Source organism: Fukomys damarensis, unplaced genomic scaffold (assembly GCF_012274545.1).
Source record: "Fukomys damarensis isolate Sample0158 unplaced genomic scaffold, DMR_v1.0_HiC HiC_scaffold_16, whole genome shotgun sequence".
Classification (NCBI taxonomy): Eukaryota; Metazoa; Chordata; class Mammalia; order Rodentia; family Bathyergidae; genus Fukomys; species Fukomys damarensis.
In genome coordinates, this window is record NW_022900928.1 from 126,199,973 (window position 1) to 126,221,308 (window position 21,336).

The following is a 21,336-nucleotide window of genomic DNA, read 5'->3' on the forward strand; positions in this document are numbered from 1 at the left end:
CTCTCCAGAGGGCCCGGGGGTGAGTGCTGACCCTTCCCGACCCGAAACTGTCACCGGGGCCGGCCTCCGGGCCTACCGCCGGGCAGTGACCCCGAGCTGTCGCCGCTAAGTCGCGACCCCGGGGCTCGCAGTCTGCCGCGGCCTTTTTTGCTCAGGACCCGCCGAGCCCTCGGCTTCCGGGGAGAAGCACCTGCCCTGGAAGTGTTTGGGGCTAGCCTCGCCTCCCTTTCTAGTTGGGCAGTTGGTTTGGAGAATAAATTCGGGTTTTAGTGGCCGAAAACGAGCTCGGGGTTTGAGCGGCGGGAGGAGTCGTCTTCCCTCCCCGCCCGCCCGAGTTGGCCCTGACACCTTACAGCATGACCTTGAACCTGCCGTGCTCAAGTGGAGCCTTTTGGGAAAGATGCGTGCTGCAAAAGAAAGGCCGGCGGGGTTGCAGGCGCGGCCCCTCGGTGCCGTCGCGAACGGGGATCCCTCGTCCCCGGAGCCCCGACCTTCGTCTGTAGGACGAGGGACCCCGCTCCGACGGCAGAAGAAGACCCCAGCTGCTTCCCACCGTGTTAGAACGAGCGGCATTCTCCGGGACAGAGCACCTTTTCAGAAGTAGTGGCGTCTTTTCATTGCTGGGGATGAGGCTGAAAAAGGAAAGCTTTGCCAAATACCGAATCAGTTGTGTGCAGGCCTCCCACCGGGAGACTTAGAAGGATCCCGAATGGTTTTTTCCCCTCCTCTGGGCGAAAAACGTTTGTGTCCGCCTCCACTGGCAGAAAAATTTCTTGCTGCCTCGATTTCATTCTCCTTGACTAATGATATCCCCAAAGAAAAACCCTTGGGGACATTAGGACGATTTAAATTGTATTTAGGTGGTTTTCCCATGCCATTAAATGGTTTGGGGGGGCTGCTGTCTTTGTGGTTTCAAAGACTTGTGAATTGGTGTTACTATTTTTTCCAAAGGAAATGGTCTGTTGTCCCCCTTCCTGCCTGATAGAGCTGCCCCATTTTAGGATTACGAAGTTTAGCTGTAGCGCACCTTCCTGCTGGTGTTGAAACTTTTCTGTGGTTAATAGATACTTCTCAAAAGTTTTCAGTAACCTTTCTTGAAAAATAACCTGGGATCGCTTCAGCCCTGTTTTTCCAATACACTCATTCTTTAAGTTATAGTGGTTTAGAAAGGACTGTAACAGAATGACCTAGATAAAAACCTTGAACTACACCCAGACGATAAGTGTTACAGAACTAGGCTTTTTCTGTTGTAATTAGAGAATTAATATAAATTTTTGCTGCCACAATCAATTTGATCAAAATTGTTTTCTGGGACGTTCTAGGCTCTCTGGGTCTCATTGTTCTGCTGTAGAAAGTTGGGCTTGAATCCATGTCCCACATCGGTACATTTTCCACCAGTAATGTGTGACTGAACTATATATAGGTGGTATGTGGATGGGTTTTTTTGTGATAGTTATGTTTTTATTACTTATATTTATGTACACCGAGTCCATGGTTTAAGGTAATAATGTAAAATTTCCTTTTGAAGTAAATTTATTTAAAAAATCAAATTGAAGCAATAAAATATAATCTAGAGTAAATGTATTGTAAATTACAGGGGAAAACCCATAGTTGGTAAATATTGCGACATTTGGGGACCACGGAGCTTAGAAAAGGTAGAAATCTGAAGTTTGCAATGACTCTGAGGAGGATTTTTGTCCTGTTGGTTATGTAACAGGATCATGCACAGGTTGCCTTGTAGATTCTAAACTTCTAGAATTAATACGTTAACTTCAAATGAGAAGTTGATTTATTGCTAAAAGCTACTAACCAAGGTGCCATAGTCCAGTTAAGGGATAAAAATAATTAGATTCTGATCTTTTTATTTAAGAAAAAAAGAAAGCCCAGTAATTGAAACAGTGGTGTTAAATTTTAATGCAAAAGTTCCATTTGCTTTTTAAATTTAGGTAATTCAACTATGGGATACTTGGGCCTTTTCTAGAGGTTGTCTTCAGTATCCACCTTTGTATTCTAAATCCTTCATTCTTTGCAAATTCAGAAAATTCTAAGAAAAGATGTTGGTATAGAATGAAATGATGAGACCCTTGGGCTATGCTAGTCAAAAGTTAGAAGAAAAAAATACAGTGAGGAGAATGTGGAAATTGGCACATTTCAAAGAAACAATGTTCTAGCACTTTATGTCCTTTGCATTATAAAACTTCAGTTTATAATGTCCCAGTGTTTTAATTTTTTAAAAGGTATTTCTTTTCAGTGCTCTTCTGAATATAAGCTTTTACTATGCTTCAGATACAAACGCTGTTTGAGGAGTATTTCATGTAGAAGGATGCACAAAGACGTAATGGAGGCTGCCTATGGGGAGCTGAGTGACTTAATAAAAATGATGGGACACTTCATTTTCTCTGTATTCTTTGTGTTTTGGTTTGGTTTGGTTTTTTGAGACAAGGTCTTGCTACGGCCTTGAAACCACTGTGTAGCCCAGAGTGGCCTCCAATTCACAGTGATCCTCCTGCCTCAACCTCCCAAGTGCATGCACCGCCATTTTCTCCATATTCTTAGGTACTTTGTATCCCATGCATTTTTAACTGGTTCAATTTAAAAAAACATTTTAAGTAAATGAAAATAATCCATATGTTTATGTCTCTTTTGTAAGTATTAAACATTTTCATCCACTACATTTTTCCAAATACAAATGAGAAACAGTGGTAGACGTTGGCTTACATAATGAACAAGGCCCTGGCTGTGGGACTAAACTTACTTGGTACTTGGGATCATACCTAAGCGCACTGCCACTGAGCTGCAACCCCAGACCCTCTTACTTATTTTTTTATTTTGAGATAGTGTTTTGCTAAGTTGCTCAGGAGGGACTCTGGTATAGAGTTGTGTATCTTTGTGACTTTTATCATTTGGAGAATTTCCATCTGAATCTGTAATATTTGTATCCTCTACTTTCTCAGTTGTCCCCTTTTTTTCATAGGGACAGAAACGGCTCTAAGTATAGCTGATGCACAGTGAAGCAGGTTCAGGATTTAATATGAAGCCCAGGAACAGATAGTGCCAACACCAAGCGGTACTTGGTACACATCTGTGAGTAAAATGTTCTCTTTTGGCTCTGTTTTCTTAGTCTTTAAACCATCTGCACTCCAAATCCATGAAATTCAGACATTTTGATAAAGAATAAAAGAAGCTAGTTAGCAGTCCATATCAAATCAGTTGTCAAAACTTAGCTCAGTAAGTGGGCTCCAAGAATTCTCCCTAGCGTCTCAGGTGAGATTCACTGTGTGAAGTACACCTGTGATGTGGAGATAAAGGACTAACCCCAGCTGTGATTAAGACATTGGGAGCTGGTGATTTAGCTCAGCAGCTCCACCACTTGCCTCAGAAGCGTAGTGTCCCCAGTTTGATCCCAAGACTTTGATGCTCTTTGATTTTTTATTGTCTTTAATGTATATATACATAAATATCTTTTATTGAATAGTATAATTTGATTTTTAATGTTCATTTTCTTTTTAGGAAACTTACACATTAGTTTTAGGCTACCTCAAATTCATTTATTTTTATCCTTTGCATTCTCTAAATGATTTTGTCATTTGTATTTAGTCTTAAAAAGTGAAGTTTTTTTTTTCCATTCAGAATTATGTGATTAGAGGACTTTTAAGGCAGTATTGGTTTTTTTCTAACTTGACATCACATTCATATAAACATTTAATAGAGTTTTTCTTTATCCTGTTTGCAAAAAATCATAAAACAGTGACTGTTTCTTACGGGCATCTTTGATTTTTGAGGTACTGTGGAATAACTGTTTAGGAGAGATTTAAAAATTAGTTTCTCAGATCAAGTCCCAAGTTATGTTCAAATCCAAAAACAAATTTATATAGATATTTACCTTTAATCATAGTTTTCACATGAAATAAATTGTTGAAATACTGATTTTTATTCTTTCTTTCTTACAGCTGGAAAAGCAGTGTCCGTGTTATGTACACCTCCAAAAAAGTTCAGATCTGTAGGGGAATTGTTATGTAAAGTAAACTGAACTGCAGGGTAGCAGTGTTTTAATAGCTATTGTAGGCGTGTCTTTACTGTATTAAAATGAGTAAAAGAACAAGCAGTGACACACCACTAGGAAGGTCAGTGACATTTTTTTCAGTTGAGCTGGTATTACAGGTTTGAGAGACATTGGCTTGAAAGCTGTTGCCGTAGGCCTACCATGCTCTTTCATGCTTTTTATTTTGTATTTTGGGGCAGCGTGTTTTCACTGCATTTCCCTGAGATTGTGAATTTCTCTCCAGTTTACGTTACTGGGTGCATTTATGCTGTCTTTATTCCAAAGGCTTTTGATGCTTAAAACAGATACATATGTAATAAATTAATAATGTAAAACTTTTAACTCTTCAAAAATGCATGTCAAGGATTTAATACAAATTATATATTTGATATTGTATCTGTCATCAAATATATGTTCAGTAAGAGGTTTTAATTTGTAGTTTATGATTTTAAGGGGGTTGCATCTTGTTTAAAAATTTAGAATTAACCATATTTACCTTTTGAGTCTGGTTTTCATCATTTAAAGGCTTTTCATGCATGATGCTATTTTTAATTTCATTTTTGTAAAGTCCAAGCAGCTTTCTCTCAAGTAGTAAAGTTTTTTGTTTTCAGTACTGGGAATCCATCCCACATCCTGTGCATGCTAGGCAAGTGCTCCTTCAGTGAGCTAAACCCTCAGGCCCTGATTAAGCATTTTTAATTTAAATTTTCTTTCAGGCATTTTTGAGTTATAAGCAGCATGTATATCTGTTTATGCAGAGAGAGAGAGAGTGTTGTGTGTGTGTGTGTGTGTGTGTGCGTGCACACTTGCACGCACACATGTATGTTGTGATTCTACAATAATTTTTAAATTTGTTTCTAAGCAGTAGTCTCAGCTAATTTCAGCTATTAAGTAAGAAAACATGTTGGAGAAACCATTTTCTTCAATCTTTCATTTTTTGGTATGTATTCAGTACTTGCAAATGTGAAGCTTCCTTCTGCTTCTTCTATCATAAGGTATTCTAACATCACAGCAGAGAGGAGACTTGACATTCTGACACTCAGTCATCCCGGTCTTAACATTTTCCCCCCACAGGGTTAGTGTGGCAGCGTTTCCTTCTCCCACTGCTGCTGAGATGGCAGAAATCAGTCGAATTCAGTATGAAATGGAATACACCGAAGGTATTAGTCAGCGAATGAGGGTTCCGGAAAAATTAAAAGTAGCACCACCAAATGCTGACCTGGAGCAAGGGTTCCAAGAAGGAGTTCCAACTGCTAGTGTGATAATGCAAGTTCCAGAGAGGATTGTTGTAGCAGGTATTTCATGTTTGCTTAAGAATTTGTCTACTACATCTGTATTTTATATATCTTTATGAATCCTTTGGGGATTTAAAAAATGCTATTTAGAGAAGGAATTGGGAAATGCAGCTTACATTTTCAGAAGTTCTATTCTTTAAAATGGTTGAAATTTTAAGCAGTTAAAAATAATTAAACAAATTGTTGAAGTTTTAACACATAAAATATGCACATTTTAAAGTGTACCTATCAGGAGTGGGTATTAGCTCAGTGGTTCCATCACCTGCTTCACAAGAACAAGGTCCCAAGTTCAATCCCTGGTACCAAAAAAAAAAAATTAAGTGTACCTTTCATGAGTTTTGACAGAGGTGTGCAGTCATGTACCATTACAGTCAGGATACAGAACACTGCCCCAAAAGGTTCCCTTGTGCTTCTTATGTGAGTTCCTACCCTTCAGCTCTAGGAAGCATAGTTTCCTTTCTATAACCAGAGGCTAGATTTGTCTTCCTTAGAACTTTATATAAGTGAAACAATACAGTGTACCCTGCTTTGGCTCCTTTTGCTCAGTGTACTGTTTGGGGGGTTATTCCATATTGTTATGTATATCAGTTGCTCATTCCGTTTTATACTGAGTAATATCCTACTGGGTGGATAGCATTAATGTGTTTATCTATTTACCTGTTGGTGGCCATTTGAGTTACTTCCTTTTGGGAGATCTTAGGAGTAAAGCTGCTATGAATATTCATATACAAGTCTTTAGGAGGACATATGTCTTTATAAGTAAAATCACTGGGTTATAAATTTAACTTTTTCAAATAATGGCAATTTACTCTCCAAATTTTTATACCATTACATTTCCATCAAAGTTTCATTTGCCTCACATCTTTGCTAGGTTTGTATTTGTCAATCTCTGTTTTAGTTGTTCAGGTGGGCATATAATGGTGTTTCCTTGTGATTTATAATTATATTTCCCTGATAATAATTCTGAGCATCCATTCATGTGCTTTTGGTCATTTGTATATCTTGGCCATTTGAAGTATCTAATTCAGATGTTTTGCCAATTTGAAAAATTGGGTGTTGAGTTTTTTTTTTTATATATCTGGATACCAGTTTTGGTTTGGTTTTGTCATGTATCTGTATTATGTAATTTCTTTTTAATACGTGTACCACAGTGTTGAATGTTAGTGAAATACCAGTTCTTAAGCTGAAAATGTAGTTTTGAGACAGAGTCTTGCTGAATTCTAAAGTTCCTCAGGCTGGGCTCAAACTTGTAATCCTTTTGCCTCAGCCTCCCAGAGTGCTGGCATTATAGGCATAGACCACTATGCCCAGCTAAAAAGATAGTTTCAAAGAATCAAATGCTGTTGCATAGGTTATAATATAAAAGTGAAAGAAGATAAATGCATTTTAACAAAACTACTTTTTTAAAAAGTCTCCCTTTTTTGTTATTGTTATTGAAATTGTTTTTTGTTTTTCCTTCTAGGAAATAATGAAGACATTTCATTTTCAAGACCAGCAGACCTTGACCTTATTCAGTCAACTCCTTTAAAACCTCTGGCACTAAAAACACCACCTCGTGTACTTACACTAAGTGAAAGACCACTAGATTTTCTGGACTTAGAAAGACCTCCTGCAACCCCTCAAAATGATGAAGTAAGTAGAATTTTAACATCTGTTAAGTTTGAAAGAGTATAATCAAAAGTTAAAAAAGGAGTTAAGAGTCAATGAAACATATCACTAGTATTATGTAATGGAAGCTTTCTACCTGGAATATTGCTTACTATATGATTTATAAATTATGTAAATAATTATGCTATTATGCATCAAAATGAAAATTTTGTAAAAAATATGTGTGCAAACTTAAAGATGTGTATGTATGACTATATTTTAAGTAACGCAGAGAAAATTGAGAAGTCTTGCAATAGGAGGAAATAAATGCATCATTTTGTTACAAAGTTAGTCTGGCAGATAGTACCCACTCTTGCTACTGAATAAAATGTTTCTACCAAGTTAGCTGCTGCATCACAAGTACCATTAATACCCCTGTTGACCTGAATATAGCCACATGGACTAATAAGTTGTTACTGGTTGAGTTCAAATCTTGCCTCTGCTGGTTACTCAAAAACAGTCTTTAGAAGCTTTTTTCTTGATAATTTCTGTAGTGGCCTCTTTTTCATTACACTTCTGAACTTCTGACATATTGTCATGAGGGTGGTATAAGACAATGTGCAAACATGTTTTTTATTAATACTGAGTCTGTGATGTCCCTTTCCATTTTTCACCTAGTCCTTTCCAAAGAGGGTTAAGCTGTCATATAAGCTAGGGCAAAGCAACTTTCTAGTTGGAGGTATTGCTGTTTTTTAGATTCTGAATTTTCTGCTGAAGTAATTGAGGTATAAAATGTTCCTGAGTGCCAGTTTGAACATCCTAGGCACTTTGCTTAGTGAAAAGCATAGAAGTTGAGTATTTCGACACAAGACATCAAGATCCTTGCAAACTTACTTAAACCATTTTTTGAACTTCTGTGTAAACACTGTAGGTAGCATAAGGTTGAATGCCAATAGTTCTCACTCTTGGAAAGTTTACTCTGCCTCACCACAGCAGGACAGAGGTGTAAGGGAAAAGCACCAGCTGACAGATGCAAAGTTCTTTAATTGCATAGAGTAATGGAAGTTGTGAAGATGGCTACATAAAGCACAGAGTGTCGCAGCATTCTCCCAGTTAGGAGTCCTGCTTCCCAGCTCCCAGAGTTAAGAATTCTGCCAGGAGAGAGATTCTTTCTTGGCTGTTTATTGGTTTGTTTTTTTTTTTTAGATGTAGCTGCTCCCTCTGTTTTAAGACACTTGCCTACCCAGTGCAAATGACAAATTAAAAACAAGCCAAGAACTTTCCTAAATGATTACTTTAAAACTAAACAAAGAAAAGTTTTGACAAGATTACCATAAGAGACTATTTGGGATTCACTTTTGCATTATTTGTGTTATTTAGTCAAATGTAATAAATGCCTAGAGTGTGTAGCACTAGAACAAAAAACTCTTATGTTGAGAATTTGACCAAAATTTGAACATCTGTCTTGCCACTTAGCACATAATTTTGGTCAAGTTATTTAACAATTCTAAGAGCTATCTATAAACAAAGATAAAAATAATGCCAAGTACATAAACTTATTTAGAAAGTTCATATTAAAAGCCCAATATGTATAAATAGTTTTATAAAAATATTCAAATTCTATAGCTGGAACCAAATCTTGATGCACAAGAAAGGATTTTCTGAGATTAATATCAGCTAACTATTAAAAGGAAAGCAAGCCGGCCTTGGTGGCTAAAACAGGAGAATCACAAATTCTAGCCAAGCTAGGCAATTTAGTGATTTACTGAGATCCTGTCTCGAAATAAAAGAGGGGAGGGTGGTGTAACTCAGTACACAGGCCTTAGTACAACCAGAAGAAAGAAAGATGATAGCTTGTACTTCAAGTTTGTAGAAGGGCAGATCTGAAAAGATTGACCAACCATTGAGCAGAGGAGGGAGCCTGAGTTTTTGCAGCTGCTAGAAATGGGCTGATGTGGAAGGACAATAAGGTCCTGAGTAATTGGTAACGTTGATTCAGATGTTACTCAGGCTCTGTAAGTGAGTTCCCTGGAACGATCTGCTCTGTGCCAATCAAAAGCAAGGATTTCTCAACCTCGGCACTATTGACATTTTGAACTGGAGGACTCTTGGTTGTGGTGAGAGTTGCTCTTTTGCACTGTAGAATGTTTAACAGCTTTCATGATAGCCAACTACACGATGCCAGGTGCATCCTCTTAAGTCATGACGATCAATCAAAGCTGTCCATGGGCCAGGGATTTAGCTCAGTGGTACAGCTGCCTGCCTTGCAAGCACAAGGTCCTGGGTAGTGGGTGGGTGGTGGTATTTCCAGTAACTGAAAAATGGAAACAGTGGAAATGTCCATCACCTGATAAGTGGATAAACAAAATGTGATATGTTTGTACAGTGATTGTAACAACAAAAAGGAATAAAGTACTGATACATGGTAAAACATGGATGAACCTTGAAAACATGCTAAGTTGAAGAATCAAACAGAAAAGGCCATACATATGTCATATTATTCTGTGTCACGAAACAGAATCCGTAGAGACAGCAAATTAGTGGTTGCCAGGAATTGAAAGAGAAGGCAAGAGTGACTGCATAATCATTGTGGGCTTTCATTTGGGTAATAAAAATGCCATGGAGGCACAGCATTGTAATCACACTGAATGCCCTGAATTATACATCTAAAAATGGTTAAAATTGGGAATTGGATATTATGCATATTTTAGTACAGAGAGCAACTTCATTTAAATTCTTAAATGGGGGCTGGGGATTTAGCTCAGTGGTACTGCTGCCTGCCTCGCAAGTACAAGGACACAAGTTTGATTACCTGGTACCAAAATAAAAAACTTAAATGGGCTGGATGAATCCAAGTAAGCCTACGAAGAGGGCTGAAAACATGATACAGATAATCCCCTGGCTCAGTGGAAGTTTGTAGAACTTGGAGGTTGGAGCAGAAATGCATAAACTCTTTCAGTATATCTGATCTGTACCCATATATGGAAAGTAGTTCTAGGGCAAGAACATTGCTTGCCAATTCTTCCTACAGGGAATTATAAATCAGCTATGCAGTAAGCCACATGAACTGGACATGAAACTATAAAACACCCAGATTGTGACAACTCTTAGGGTTCTTGCGGCACATCCAGCAGTGTGAATGGGAAGGCTGTGGCACTGATGCTGCCTCCTCTCAGAAAGGGGTCTCAGCTGGAGCCAGGGAGAGAGAATCTTCCAGAGGATGAGAAGGAGGAACTATGAAGAAAAAGAATTGGATAGGGATGCCAAAAGATTTAAAATGGCCTTGAGCAGTGTGACTAAGCCTGAAGATTTGAACTCCACCATTATCTCAGTCAGTAGCAGATGTTTTGAAAGCTCGGCTACAGTAAATGCCTAGAGCCTTGTGAGAAATCCATTGATACAGTAAGAGAAAATGGGCTCTAAAAGACAGGTTCTAAGCTCTTTGGCCCAAATTGGCAACTACTTCAAAAAAGAAGTACTAGAGTGCTGTCCATTTCTATAATATTAGGAAGAACGCCAAACTCCAGATATACCCAAGAAATAGCAACAGTCAGGGATGACTGGGAAGGAGCCAGATATTTGACCTGTATAAACCTTGACTTGATTCTGGAAGAGAAGGGCAAAGGCGATGAGTTATTTTCAGAAGCCATGTACAGAAGTTCTCAAACGGCATCCAGAGGATGCCAGATTCTACAGCATCCATGTACAATCTATGGCCAGAGCTCGGTTCTCCAAGTTTATCAGAGATTGCACTTAGAAAGCCAGAGCCTTAGAAGCTGAAGGGTGACACAAAAGCTGTGATTATCTAACAGAAAACTCTAGACTTAGTAATCCTGTTGTAAAGCAGAAGATGGTTGTTAGTGCTCTGTGATGGCCAGTTCAGCTTAAATGACAACCTTGAGGACTAGAAGCCAAAGAGCATAGCTATAAAATGTAATGAGTCACTTAGCTATGCGACACAGCCCAGAACAAATGCAGAAGGCTCCCCAGACACTTAACGGGGTATTGCAGTAACTCAGAAAACCCAAGAATCTGATGGATATGAGTCTGATCACAATTTGGTGTTGGTTTGCTTAGCTCCCTTGTCTTCTTAACTGTGAGAAGAGGAGCTAGGATTGAAATGAGGAGCACAAACAATAAAGTCGAGAGAAGTGAGAGGGCTGGGGATTTAGCTCAGCTGTTCCGCTTCCAGCCTTGCAAGCGCAAGGTCCCGAGTTGGATCTATGGTACCAAAAAAAAAAGGTCTGGAGAGAAGTGAGAAAGAAGAGCTTGTATGATTTTATACTGTGCACCTTGATCCGTGGAAGATTCTTTGACATGTAGTTACGTTCTTTTACAGTTACAGTTTGGTACCATATCACAGGCATGGGTCTTCCCTGTGACACATTGTCCCACGTTTCTGTCCCATAACCTGTAATCACTGACTCAACTGTTCTCCCAACTGCTAGTTATTTTAAATTTTGGACAGTGAGGATATTTTAAAAGGACAGGATGTTTATCCAAGTTGTTCAGTACACCTTAACTCATTTTTTTCCCTCTTCAATAAAAGTTCCATGGAAAACCAGAAGTATGAAGGGAAATACTAAGGCCTGTGAACGCATTCTTAAAGAGGAGGAAGTCTTGTTGCAGAATAGAGAACCAGTAAACAGCTGTCCAAAGGAACAACTGTGAACAATCAAATATAACTTAGCGTATAAGCACATAGAAGGGGATTTTAATATGCCCTGAATTCTTTGAAATTAGAGCGTGGCAATAATGTCAAAGTTAGCATCCCTGTTAAAATGTTTTCATCAGATTTCACATGGTGAAGGTAGCACTCACCTTGAGATTCTCAAGCTTCAGGGCCATGTGGAGATATATTTGTCTTTCATCATTTCTTGCTCTTCATCGTATTTCTCACCACTTGGTGGTAGGAATGATTCTGATTTAATAGACAAGTCATGTTAACCCTACTATATTTGGAAAAGCTGTTGTACTTAAGGGAAAGCAACCCCAACTATGCAGGAAGTCTGAGTAGGCAAGTATCTGTCGGCGTCTCACCAACCAACCCAGTATTGTTCACTGTGCATAAGTAAAATAATACTTGATTATGGAGCGGTTAAGTTTTACATATATTTGCTTAATAGTAATTTTGATTTTGGGATTAACCTTAAAAGGCTCATGTAGTAGGCTTCTAACTGATTGTTCTGTTTTTAGGAGAAAAAAATTTTTTTACAGACCCTCCTTTAGTCTCCCTTCAGCATCCATTGTTGAGCATTATTCGCCTCATAAGCTATGCAGTTAGGCTCACAGTGCTTGCGTCTGTATTGAACAAGTACCATCTTTCTTTTTCTTGCCAGTATTCCCTAAGTATGAGGGTAAAGCAGCTTTTTACAGAGCATTTACATTATATTGTGTTTGGTGTTGTTGGTGAGCCAGAGGTGGTGTAATGTACCGGAGCGTGTGCATAAGGATCCTCTGCTTTTTTATATAAAGTAATTTAGCATCCCACTGTTTAGGCATCTGGGGGTTTCTGGATCAATCCCCTGCAGATGCTGAGAATGACTACAGTTGTGCCAAGTAAACTGAGACTTAAGAAACCAGAATAGCTTTTATCTAAAAGTAAACAGATGTTCCTTAGTGTACCCACATTAAAATAACTAAGGTGTCTTGTTTAGTTTTTTGACAAGTCTGTCTCTAATACACATGCCAGGTGCTAATGCTTGATTGCTTTTTCTTGGTTCCTTTTAATTTATTTCTGGGTAGCCTTGGACTAAGGTTCCTTTGATGCAAAGCAGCTACTAGACAACTAAGAGTATTTTCTGTTCCTTTTCTTTGTGCCTTAGCAGATCCGTGCAGTTGGCAGGCTAAAAAGAGAACGCTCTATGAGTGAAAATGCTGTTCGCCAAAATGGACAGCTGGTCCGAAATGATTCTATGTGAGTAGAACCACTGAGCACTGTCTTCCTTGTAAGTTTGTTGGCATGTTATCTGTACACATATTTTTCTAAATAACTTGTCACAGTTTTTGAAATTTGTTTTACATATACATCATCGGTACATTTTTGCAGTACTTTATATAGTCTGGCCATTTTGTCAGTTGTGAAAATTTTTCAGTAATGTTATTTTCTGTGTATTTCTAAGTCTGATTTGTTTCTCTAGGGAATCTTCTTTAAAGTATACTTAAAGACAAATTGATAAATGTAACTGCTCAGTTATATGCAGTCTTAAAAATGTTTGGCATGTAGATTGAAAAAGAAAACAAAATAAGACGGCTTCACTTTGAAATTTTAACCTCGTTAGATTGTAAACCAGCCTTTTCCAGCCACCTGTGTCTCTAGCGAACCTTGATAAACAGTATAGTGTGGATGACTGAAAGTTAGCTTCCTTTCCATGCCTAGTTTTTAGCTTTCTCTACCTACTGCTTGTTGAATTATTAGGTCCCTTTTATTTTTAAAAACTACACATAATGTTGTTTAAAGAACTATTTGTTTAAATCCTTTCTTCTCATTTGTTTATATTATCACTAATCTTAAAGCTATTGTAGCATGTTTCAGATAAGGCAAGTACTTTTTATTTTATTAAAAGCAATACATTTGTTTTTCTTTTTGTTTTTGAGGCCATCTTTGTAGTTCAGGCTGGCCTTGAGCTCACTGTGTAGCCCAGGCTGGTCTCGAAGTTGCAGCAATCTTCCCGCCTCCCAAGAAGAAACATGGGCTACCATACCTGGCTTTAAATTAATTACTTTTTACAAATAAAATATCTCTGGAAAACTGGTCAGAATTTTTAATCTTAAATCACTGGCAGTGCTGCTTTAAAAAAAATAGATCATTTAGCTTGTTTACGTAGATTTTTCTTTCTTACTAATTTTTGGTCAGCTTTCATGTATGTGATGTCAAGCATCATGTTAGTTTTTCTGGGAACTGTGAAAGCACAATGTTTGACTTCCATATACAAAATAATTAGATCACAATAAGTGAGACTGTTTATATTATAGCATGTTAAGTTCTAGTTTGGGTCTGACTAAAGAGTATAGAGGTACAAAAGGGACTTTGATAGGGGCAGGGGCTTTAATATGCAAGATAAAAGGAGAAATTTTTCATATATTTTATCCTTGGTTTGCGTTTCAGTCAGTCAGTGAACTTAACAGCTTAACTTTAAATTTGTTTACTCCATTGAAATTCCATTCACATGTTAGGTGCAAGGGAAAACTATTAACTGCTCTGATTTCTTGGAGAATCTTGAAATGTCTCCTAAAGCAATTGAGCAATTACACTTACTCTGAAGGATTATATATAAATTTTTATGGTTTTCCTGAAGGTTGGCAGATGTGAAATTAATACACCCATGAAATTCATTTTTTCAGAATATTTCCAAATATACATAGTGAAAAAGCCACACAGTTTATGGCTAAGGTAGATTAAATTGAACATCTAAAGTTTTTAGCTTGTAATATTCTTTTAAGGCAGCAAAGGTTTCTTCTAGTAAACTTCTCTGCTATATAAAGATGTGACTTACTGTTTAGGTCCTGACTAGTTCTTTGTGACAGAAAAAGTTAACAGTGCTAATTAATATTGCTTTTCCTTTTTTTTTTTTTTTTCCTTTCAAATAGCCTTTGTAAATGTTTAAGAAAATGAAAATCTCATGTTTTGAGAACCTAATTTTTAAAATAAAAGATAGACAATAGGCGGTAGGGAGATAGAACTTTCTCAAATGGGAAGGAGATCAAGAGATGGCTGGAGGGAAGAAAAGAGGAGGGAAAGGGAAGAATTAAGATGGGATTGTATGCGCGTGCCAGCTCCACACAAGGAATGTAAATGTGCTGCAAACATGTACTAATGAAAATTTTTAAAAACACGAAATAATATGATTACATTATACATTTTCACAGTGAGATACCTAATCATGCTTTTTGTTAAGTGATCTATTTGCTATATTTTTTCTATATTTGCTATATATTTGTTATTTATGTTGTGAGATACTTACTATCTTTATATTAGGAAAGAACCCTTGCCTTTTCCCATTGTTAATTTTGCAATTTATAATTGAACTTTAATGAACTACATCTCATTAATTCTAGGAATTTTTGTACAATTGAACATAGGTAATCAGGGTTGTTAGTATGTCAAGAAAAAACTAGTAATATAGTACAGCTGTAATTTACCCCTACTAAAGTAATTATTAAGCCCTTCCTGTCTTGACCTACTTTAGTCTTTCCTTTGTAATGTGATTGATTATTATGCATCATTATTCATGAACCTTTGCCTACCCACACTTTATTTTCTTCTGTGGCTCTAATATTACAAGTGCAAATGAGAAGAGGAGCCGGGACAGTAGCCTTTGTTTTATGAATTACTTTGAAGAGGTAGTAGGATTGCTTGTTTTTACCTCTTGGCACTAAAATTAATTCTGACAGAATCATATCTAGCTTTTTCTTTGTATTATGAAAGCTGAATATGTAAAAGAAGCATAATTATTATTTAAGGTGGTACAGATCAGATTCTGCCCCAAGAAATAAAATTTCAAGGTTCCAGACATCGATTTCAGCACCGGAGTACACGTAAGATTTTTATCTGCTCTGCTTTTCACAAGGAGTCATTTTAATTTTGCAGGCTTATGTAGTACTAATCTGTTTCACTATGTAACTGGAGTATAACACCTTAATTCTCTTATTGTTTGGCTTTTTAGTACTTCAGGATTTCTCAAACTGTCATATATTTTATTAAGAAAATTTATTTTATATGGTTTTGGGCATTGATAGAAGGAAAATGGAGTATTTTACACATAAGGACGAAGTATTCTTTTCCATTTTCTTTATTTTGCTTTGGGTGGCGTATTCATTTTCTATAGATTGAATTTAACCAATTTAGTAACCCCAGTCACTTTTTATATTTCAGCACAGTATTATTTCCTTGTTTTAATTTGACCTAGAAGAATAGAGTGTTGACTGTGGTTCATCCCTGAAGTTGTTTTTCTTTCTTCCTTCCTTCCTTTTTTAAAATTCCATAGATTAAAAATATGCGATGTGTTAAGTTTTTTGAGAGCACTAAGCCCGCTGCTCTGTGTGACGGGGGCTGGGGATGACTGCCCTGTAGGGCGGAAGCATGTCTTAGTGCGTGGTGTAAAAATTCAGCAGCGGTGTAGTTCCTAAGCAGCAGAAGGAACCACACTGACAGCCAGTTTTTTTCTTTTATTCTAGCTGAGCTCTTTAGACTCCGAGGAGCTAGTGAATTGCCTTTGATAATGACAGCAAATTAGTTTTCTCCATTTAAAATTCTGAGAGAAATTAATAGGGCTTGTATTTTGTGAAAACGTTCGTGCCTTTTTTTCTGTTTTGCTCATGCTGCTTTTGCGAGTGGTTGATGCCTCACTGAAGAGGTTAACCTCACAGTTTGAGAAATATTAATCCTGTAAAAACTATCAGGCAAGAGGTACTGGACTTAAGCCTCTTAGTAATGACGTAATTATGCAGGTCAATTTAAATTTTAGTTATGGCATTAACTAATGTTAACTCTTGTAGTAAGATTTCATGTAAGCATGAGGTAGAGCTACTAATGAAATAACATAGCAAGCCCCAGCTTTCTATACAATTTTTCTCCTATGTTTAAAAAATTTTAAGATTGTTTTATAACATGGTAAGTTTTTCATCAAAATGCATTTTTATTAAATCACTAATATTGTGATATGTACATTTACAGTATACTGCTTTTTTATTTTTTGAAATTCACTTACAAATTCAATATTGTGTTTTTTGTTTTGTTTTGTTTTTGATTCTGGGGATCATACTTGGGACCTTGCACTTCTGAAACAGGCAGTGGAACAACTGAGCTAAATCCCCAGCCCTCAGTTACAAATTCAAACAATAAAAACCTAAAAAAAATCAAAACCTTTGTTGGGTATACATATGAATGGACAGAGACAAAACCCAATTCTCAAATCACTCCTTCCACACTTGATACTAGTTGAAGACATTCTAACTAGTGAAGGATTGATTGCTAAAGAAGGGGTTATTTTCCTTTGTCTCTAAATTGGCAACATTTGTAAAAGGACTCCTAAAGTTTAAAAAAAAAAGAAAATTTGCTAAATTATTTATTGCTTCTACTTTTTAGGGTAGTTTTAGTCATCTTGGAATATAATAATTCAGTTCCAAAGTAGGTAAACATAAATGTTAAAAATCAAGAACCTTTAATCTATACAAATTGCCCATGGGAGTTAGCAGTTTATAAATGCCTTTCCTTTCTGTTTCTGCTATTTTATGGAAAACTGCCATGTAAAAGAACAAAAAATTCATTACTAATCTTTGAAATTTTTAATTTCTTTTGATAAACAACTAAGTACACTTTTGACTTGGTTTTTGATGACCAGATACCTTTACTGGTATTGGTAAAGATTTAATTTCAGGGGCTGGAGGTGAAACTCAGAGCAGTTGTGGCACATGCATGAGGGCCTGGATTTGATTCCTAGCATCAGACAGTGAATGCTGAAGGACTTAGTTTCATCCTTTATCTTTATATAAATACTTCTATTAAGTTACAAATGGGGGGCCAGGGATTTAGCTCAGCGGTTCAGTGGCCTGCCTTGCAATTTCAAAGACCTGAGTTCAATCCCTGGTACCAAAAAAAAAAGTTACAACTGGGGATCATATAAGAGATTTTTTGGTTGTTGTTGTGTTTATAACCATATTCCACTTTCATATAATCACAGACTTAAAGTTTTTTTAATGTTTTTAAGTTATTAGTTGATGTCTCTGTAATTTGATATTAAAATTAGTTATCGGTATGCATATAAGTTGCTTCACAATTCAGCCTTTTGTTCATTCTGTTTTAAGAATTGTTTGTCAAATTGGCATGGCGGCAGCATGCCTATAATCCCAGCACTCTGGGAGGCTAAAGCAGGAGGATTGCAAGTTTGAGCCAGCTTCAGCAATTTAATGACAGTGTGAACTTGTCTTAAGAAAAATAAAATAAGGAGGACTCAGAAAACAACTCAGTGGGAAGGACTGGGTATCAGTACCACATACACACGAAAGAATTATTTACTGTTAATCTGAGGTTAATTCATGTGTGGCTACTTTATGACTACATTTCCTATGTATGGACAGAAAATACTTATAATTTTGGAATTTAAATAAAGAATTCCTTATTGTTTTTGGCAAAGTGATTTTGCTCAAAGGAAGAGACTTGTTTTATTTATTTTTAAATTTTTGACAGTGTTTAAACGTAGGGCCGTCACATACTAGGCAAGTGTTCTACCACTGAACCAAATCTCCACTCCTTTTTAAAACTCTCTCTCTCTCTCTCTCTCTCTCTCTCTCTCTCTCTCTCTCTCTCTCTCTCGTACTGGGGATCGAACTCCAGTCCCTGTGCTTGTGAGGCAGGTGGCGGAAACAGTGAGCTGAATCCCTGCCCTTAATTTTATTTCAAAATAAGGTCTAGGTTGCCCAGGCTGCCTTTGAACTTCTGATCATGCTGCCTCAGCCTCCAAAAAGACAGATTACAGGCATGTACCACCACGCCTGGTTTTCCTTTTAATTTTTAATGGGCAAAAAAAAAATCCATCAAACTTGATTGATAGATTTGGATTCAGTTCATTGACATTCCTTTAAGATTATAATTCTAGCCAGGCGTCGTGGTACACACCTGTAATCCTAGCCCTTGGGAGGCTGAGGCAGGAGGATCGCTGTGAGTTTGAGGCCAGCCTGGGCTACACAGTGAGTTCCAGAGCAGTCTGAACTATGTAATGAGACCCTGTCTCAAAAAAAAAAAAAAAAAAAGATTATAATTCTAAATATTGATTATTATAGTCTTTAATAATCAGTATGTAGCTACTTTATTTACTATCAAGTGAGGCGCAGAGTGTTCAATTTAAACCCCCAATTCAGAGAAAAGGGACTAGTTGTGTACAATTTAAGTAAATTGAGTCAGATAGACCAGCAGCTCTGTCAAGATCTGCATAAGATGAATTGTTTGTTACATACACACTATGTTGACAGAAGTGGCCATTTAAAATCTTACCTCTGGGATCTCAATTTGGATTCTCAAAGATAGCAAGAACTTTAGGTTTTAAAAAGAATTCTGAGTATAAGACTAGCACGTAGGCTTGGTATTCCAGACACTCTGGGGTCTGTTTTGGTTTTTTGTTCTATTTTGTTTGCTTTTCTAGGATGCCCAGTACAGGTTTTGCCAAGTCTTGTGGGACAGCTGATAGATCAGCTTATAAGATTCCAGATGTAGGGTTACTGGCCAGCAGACTGTATCTGGAAATTTGACACCATGAGGTCTAATTCCTGTAGATTTAATTGCTGAATATGTCAAGATTTGGCTTAGAACTTTCTCTCTAAATAGTCTTTAGAAGACATAGTTTTCATATTTTTTGTATGTTTCTCTTTAGGTTATCAAGATAATAAAAGTTACAAAATTTTGGAGAAGATTTTGTTTTTAAAATTTTCTAGGACTCTGGGACTCTTACCAGATAACAGTAACTGTCCTTTAAAAAAAAAAAAAAAAATCTTACATTGTGGTTTCCAGCCCATGTTATAGTAGAAAACACATAGTCAAATAAAAGGTTTTTTTTTTTTTTTCAATTCTTCACCATGTGCTCTGCTTTTATTCTTTTGAATGTAGTGCAGAAAGGTTAAGTTTAACCTAATCTGCTTTGCCCTGCTAGTGAGAATGTTCAACCCTCATCCCACAGTTGTGGTCTTCTTATGATAGCAAACCAGACGCCAGTGTGTCCGTCAGTTAAATGCCTCACATAGCTCCTTGTGCTCTCGTATTAAACAGCTCTCAGGAAATGGTGACTCTTGAACTTTAGGTTAGGACGGTAACACATTGCTGACATGTGGTCAGCTGTCCGGAGCACAGGCAGTGGAGCCTCAGCTCACACACACAGTGATTGATTAAGATCCTCTTACCAAGAAGCCCAGAAGTGGTATCAGCTGTTTTGATAATTGGAGAAGCATCCCCTCCTTTCACTGTAGGCCCAGTTTTGGGAATAGTTTCATGTTTTAGTCATTTAGCTGGAAATCCTATGTTTTACTATAATTAAATAATGCCAATACTTTTTGTTAGTTTTCAGAGACTTTGATGTGTCTTTAATGTCATTTACTCATTATCTCAGCTGTGTCATTGTCTTTATTTGTAAAGTATCTGAAATGGCATTTCAGGGTTTTAGATTTTGACCCCTGTATACCAGAATTCTCTACCCTGCTTTTCCGATTATCCATAAGTTGAATGCAGTGTTGTTTCTCAGCGGTTTGGTTCACTGAATGGGAATATATACCACACTCCAAAGCTAAAGGTTGAATACCTTCATTACTGTAATTCTCATCCCTACCAAAATTGTTTTTTTTCCATGTTGTTTATTTGTTTTGATGTTTGAAGTTACAAAGTTACATGTGCTACACTGTGGTTTTTTTAAACAATTCAAAATGCTTATTAACTTTCATTTGACTTTCTTGGAAAGTGAATGTTGAGAAAAGAGGTCAGGAAAATTAAGATTAAAAGTTTGCTCAGCTGAAGTTTTACAAGAATCTGACTGGAGTGTTTTTCTCTTCATTTGCTGTGCTTATGTAAACAGTGTGACACCATCGCCACCACAGGCTCGGGTCTGTCCTCCCCATATGTTACCTGAAGATGGAGCTAATCTTTCCTCTGCTCGTGGCATTTTGTCGCTTATCCAGTCTTCTACCCGTAGGGCTTACCAGCAGATCTTGGATGTGCTGGATGAAAACCGCAGGTGATTGGCCATCTGTGACTCTTGCCAGCTTTGTGTTGTGTATTTTTTGGCTCCTTAGTAGGAGGATTGTGGTGTCTTCCTTTTATGTTTGCACTTTCTAGTCTCTTTTTGTGGTTTGAAATGGCTTGCTTTGCTTTCTTTTAATTTGAAATTATTGTCCAAAATTCACATTTCACAAGACTACTATACATTAGCTCTCCCTCAGTTAGAAGAATACTTAGCTCCTGTAATTTTTTTTTTTTTTTTTAAGACTTTGCTGGCCTGGTCTAAGTACTTGATTTCATTTTGGGGATATGCTGAGGGCTAATACTGCATTGAGTATAAGATGCTGGACTGAAGTGCACTAATTTTCTTTAGTAAGTCTTTAGATTTTATCACTTATGTTACCAATATGATTGATACAGCAAGTCTTAACAGGAGATGTCATTTAGCTGCACGTGCATTTTTTCCTTTCCTCTTAGGAACAGATTTCTAGGCTTCAAAAAAAAAATCACAGGTGATGCTATCTTTTTTTAAAGTACTGATATCTTTCAGCATTGATAACGTACCTCACTTTTGAATATCTAGTTAAGACATTAATAGTATTCTTTGCTTTGTTTATAGAGATTTTTTTTCAACCATTTCCAAATACTTTTTGTCCTTGCTTAATTACTGGTCTTTTTAAATGATGAAATTTCTTCTTTTTTTTTTTTTTTTT

The 21,336-nt window shown here is 37.0% G+C and overlaps 1 protein-coding gene across 22 annotated transcripts in view; it reads left to right on the forward strand.

Moving 5' to 3' along the window:
• Positions 1–21,336, forward strand: part of Mff (mitochondrial fission factor) — a 42,300-nt gene continuing 20,964 nt past the window's right edge. For 4 of the 22 annotated variants that reach the window (XM_010611747.2, XM_010611743.1, XM_010611745.1 and 1 more), the window contains exons 1-8: positions 1–19; positions 2,975–3,084; positions 3,951–4,124; positions 5,117–5,337; positions 6,800–6,969; positions 12,750–12,841; positions 15,388–15,462; positions 20,481–20,639. In XM_010611747.2, the coding sequence (XP_010610049.1) occupies positions 4,087–4,124; positions 5,117–5,337; positions 6,800–6,969; positions 12,750–12,841; positions 15,388–15,462; positions 20,481–20,639 (755 nt within the window). In that variant the 5' untranslated portion in view covers positions 1–19; positions 2,975–3,084; positions 3,951–4,086. Of the gene's footprint in view, positions 20–2,974; positions 3,085–3,950; positions 4,125–4,907; positions 4,983–5,116; positions 5,338–6,799; positions 6,970–12,749; positions 12,842–15,387; positions 15,463–20,480; positions 20,640–21,336 lie in introns of those variants that run through there. The other 18 variants (XM_010611744.1, XM_010611746.1, XM_010611755.1 and 15 more) reach the window with 11 other exon arrangements.